Source organism: Aplysia californica, unplaced genomic scaffold, assembly GCF_000002075.1.
Source record: "Aplysia californica isolate F4 #8 unplaced genomic scaffold, AplCal3.0 scaffold00743, whole genome shotgun sequence".
Taxonomy (NCBI): domain Eukaryota; kingdom Metazoa; phylum Mollusca; class Gastropoda; order Aplysiida; family Aplysiidae; genus Aplysia; species Aplysia californica.
In genome coordinates this window covers 111,201-115,696 of record NW_004798013.1, presented here as the reverse complement: position 1 = coordinate 115,696, position 4,496 = coordinate 111,201, and the positions used below count along the sequence as shown (strand labels likewise).

The window sequence follows — 4,496 nt, the reverse complement described above, 5'->3', positions numbered from 1 at the left end:
CTGAAACAAAGAGCATACTTCCTGCGGACACTTTTTAGGCTGAGTGGCCCATCTTGTCTTGTACTATCTTTGGCGTCAGAATTAACCTCAATACCAGTTTTCTTTTGTAGTTAAGAAAAAAGTTTCTGATAAGAATTCATACCTTCGATGACAAATCCTAAAAGAAAATGAGCATTTTATTTCAGAAAGTGGGTAAATAATTCTAGTCAGTGGATAAAGTGAGTAGTTTTCTAAGTCAAGTGATAGTTTTTTTTAACACTTTGCCTTCACAAGGCTCATAATAGACCTGCATGTTTGCCGACAATCATCTGAAGTCCGACAATCGCGACCCGACCCGTGAGCAGGCCAATGCTATCGCTAGGCCCAACTGTTTTAATCAATGTGCGTAGTGCGAGGCCTGGCCGACTGCCAGCGCCCCCATTTTTCTCACGTCGGCTTTGTCGGCACTTTTGTTTTTGTGCCGACTGCCGACGTAGACGTTTCCGACATAATTGTCGGAACCTGAGTAGAAATGCGAATACGAAAAAGGATGGGGACCTAAATTATCTACTTTCATTTCGTGCTCGAGCGGCCATTTTGAATTTCGTTTGTTGACTAATAGTTCAGATCATGTGGATTTATTACAAGTCCGACTCACCTGTTCTAATAGAATCTAGATCTAGATTTATAGATCATTATAGACCTCAATGGAGGATTCATATTCCAATTCTATTGTGTCAAACCCTATCATAGGTTGTGCTGTAATATTAATGTTGGTAAAAAGCATTTCATCAGGTGCGTGAATTAGATCTAGATCTAGATCTATTTATTTATTTAGAATCTATTATCTAGATCTAGATCTAGCTGAGTCCTTCTGTCTGGAATCGGATGCGCATGTCTAGATCTAGTTCAAGGCCTATTCCTATTCACTTGTTCTACAAGTTCTAGATTTATTTAGTTTAGAAGACCAGTTTTAACTTTTTTTTTGTTGAATCCTTTGACGTAGGTAAAGAATGGTGTTTTAACTTTCTCTACATAACACTTTGATGTCGATAAGGAATGAAATTTTAACGTTCTTTATTAAACCTTTCGACATAGATATAAAATAAAGTTTTAAAACTTTCCTTGTTAAACCTCTTGGCATAGAGAATCTTGTTTTATTTTTTATTGATTAACCTTATGACTCTGATGTTGTCTGCAGCCATCCTCCACAAAACTGATCACCTGCCCCATACTGGGCAGTGGTAAGCCTGACAGCTCAAATCCGCAGTGGAAAAAAAGAGGTGTGTGTTATCTTGAAAAAGAAAAAATTAATTGATTCCAGGCTAGAGATTTTCAATGCTCTACAGTGGAATGAATTATAGGGTATCAGATTTTTGCAAGAGCACATTATTCTTTTTGTTTCTGCCTTTTCGCTCTTTGTACGTATGGTGCGCTGATCATGGAAGCTGTACAGAAGTTTGATGTGAGCCGACCACAAATTTATCGAATGACCAGCATGTATAAATTCGCAGCAGTCCTTGTCATTATTTTTCAAAATGTTTTTATGAGTAAAAAACGTCTTGCATTGTATGTTTTGCCTCAGTTAAAGTAAATGTAGAGACAGGTGAATAGATGAGCTGCAGAGAAGACCTCTGCTAAGACTGAAAAATCTTAACAAAGTTAACTTGGTGAAATATGAACACTCCGCTTTCACAGTTTAAAGCAAATTCACTACCCTTCATTTTAATTACAAGACCAATTGTGTATTGATAGTACTGTAAAACATCTACTCAATCGATCAACCTCGTTTTGATAGAGCATGGTGATTGTGTAAATTTAAACCACTTAGGATTGGAAGTTTTTTTCTGACCTGACTCAACATTTAAAAACTAAGTTACGTCAAGCGCTGTTTCAGTTTGATAATGTCTTGATTTTTCTCAGTCTCCAGGAGTTTGAACTAAATGCTATACAATTTTCCCCCCAGAGTTTGTGCTCAACCCTACGGGCAAGTCCTATTTGTGTATCTTGCATGAGTACATGCAGAGGACGTTGAAGATTCAACCGACGTACATTTTCAAAGAGCTGGGTGAGTGCTGTGTTTGTGTTTTATTTTCCTGTCATTGTTGAAATGCCTTAAAGGAGTATTGTTTTCAATCCAACAGCTCACCTAAATTTCGTGTTGTTCTGTTTCCTTGCCTTAAATATTTCAGTTGGCGTAATTTTCAGGTTAAAAAAAAAAAAGGCGACTCTTTCTGAAAGTGTTTATATCGTTTGTTCTATGTGCATTGTAAGCACAAGAAATGTACAACTTCTTTAAATAAGATACAGCTATTTGGTTTTAAGTGTGATTAATGTTATCTCTCTGAATTGTGTATTACAAATAATTTGATGTTTACTTTAAAAGAATCTTATTAGAAAAATCAACCAGACAGTCAGGCTTGGGCTCTCGTGGTCTAGTGGTTACAGTGTTTGCTTCTCATTCAAAAGGTCCCGGGTTTGATACCCTCTTCTCTAAAATTTTCTCCTTTTACCTCGTTGTTTGCTCTCTAACCCTGTTCTGTCATCTATTTTTTCTCCACTTTCTGCCCCCACCCCTCGTCACACTTTTGCCCCCTCCTCTGGACTCCTGACTCTTTTTTTGCAGCCTTTTTACTGCTAATCCTTGGCTCTTTCTTACTGCTGTCTTTCAGCCACACCCCTGATCTTAGGGTAGGTAAGGTCTAACATCTAGCCTTCTCGGATAAGGGGGAAAATTCTCGGAGCTCCTGTGTGCAAGTTGCGCATGTTGAAGATTCCTTGGTGGTTCAAAATTGATAAGGGTAGGCTTTGTCTGCCAACCAGGCAAAATTCAAAAGTTAATTCCTACCAAACTAAAAATGTTTTAACATATCCTGCACGCTTACATGACCTTACCAAAACAAACAAAATAAGACAGGCATTGCCAACTTCCACTGAATTTTGTTATGACTTGTGAGCTATTATCTTTTAAGTTGCCCTGTCTTTCTTTTTTTCCCCAGAAAATTCCAAGACCCCCTATGGAGCGACAGTGACAATTAACAATATTGAGTACGGCACAGGCTATGCTTCATCCAAGAAAGTAGCTAAGCAAGAAGCAGGTATGTGTTGTACCATGTCTTCTCTTTTTACAAATTTGCACAAAAGACCTCTTCACACTTCCCCCCTTGCATTTTTCCAATAATGTATTATAACTAGCTGGGTACCGGTTGGATGAATGGACTCCAAAGAATCGATGATCAAGTCATTGTGGAATCAGTGTGCACTGCTTGTGAACGGAAGCCTCACTTATTTACAAAGGCGTCTTAGATGACAGACTTTCCCAAGATTAAATATCTAAACGAAACTAATGAAACACTGAAAATTAAATTACAGTGACTTCTGACTCTTTAATATAACTGTGCCCCCTTTAAATGATTCTGAACTACCTTTAATTTTTTTCAATTTCGAAAGTTAAATGGTTCGGAAGTTTAAGGCAACCAAAGTGACGAACTTTTACAAATATAATATACTAAAATGACACTGTCCGAGACAACCGTTTATCTCCTGGACAATGGATGGCAGTCTTGGACAAATTTGACAGTATTTTATTGTTGTGCTGAATGCTATATATGTTAATACAGGGCATAATATTTTTACATTAAGTTGTTCAATAATGATTTTTTTAAATTTTTCTTCAGCAAAAGAGACTCTCAAAATTCTGATTCCTGATCTCTTCAATAAGATAACAGACCAGGAGATCAAGCGCAACGTGTCAGATTTATCAGTAAGTGAGCTTGTTGAGATTATTACAAAAAGAGTATTTAATCAAAGTTATTATTGTGGCTCTTGTGTGTCCTAATTGTGTTGCAAGTCAGGGTTCCCGCGGCCTCCTTGAATTCAAGGAGTCCTTGAAAACTGCTTGAATTTGCTTTCAAGGGAAAATGTCCTTGAAAACTCCTTGAATTTGCATTCAAGGAAAAATCTCCTTGAAAACTCCTTGAATTTTGCCATATCGGACAGGAACACGTGTACATGGTGACTGCCAGGCCCCGGGAATCCCGGGGGCCCCTGGAATTACCCGGTCATGTGAAAAAAATCGCCGAGACCCAGAATGCAACGGGGATTTGAAGAAATCTGTAAATTGCCCCGTGAAAGACCCGGGAAAATACATAAACGTTCTCGAATATTTGAAAACCAAATCCGATAACGTCCTTGAGTTCATTTTTGCCGGTCGCGGTTGTGATATAAAATTCATTCGGCCTTTCCCGGCCTGAGAGTACGTTACCTGCGCACAGGCGGTTATGGCGGCAACAAGTGGAAGTGTATGTGCGATACTGAAGCTCGATCGGGAAAAATCAAGATCTGCTTTCGTTACCACTTAAAAATTTGCCGGTAGGACCTATAGTAGTCTGATAGCGCCACATTTCTAACATGCAGGTTCTGCATTACAAACGCTGTGTCGCCATGAAAATAAATCGTTTGTCCTGTGCTGTTACTTGTGGAAAAAAAAGAAAGTTATACAAGCTTCTTGTCGGGCT

At 38.4% G+C, this 4,496-nt stretch overlaps 1 protein-coding gene across 3 annotated transcripts in view; it reads left to right on the top strand.

Annotated features, from left to right (window-relative positions):
• The window catches only part of LOC101855600 (microprocessor complex subunit DGCR8), a 34,868-nt gene that overhangs the window by 18,199 nt on the left and 12,173 nt on the right, over positions 1–4,496 (top strand). For all 3 annotated transcript variants that reach the window (XM_005109021.3, XM_005109023.3, XM_005109020.3), the window contains exons 9-12: positions 1,181–1,262; positions 1,946–2,047; positions 2,979–3,077; positions 3,657–3,742. In XM_005109021.3, the coding sequence (XP_005109078.1) occupies positions 1,181–1,262; positions 1,946–2,047; positions 2,979–3,077; positions 3,657–3,742 (369 nt within the window). The remainder of the gene's footprint in view (positions 1–1,180; positions 1,263–1,945; positions 2,048–2,978; positions 3,078–3,656; positions 3,743–4,496) is intronic.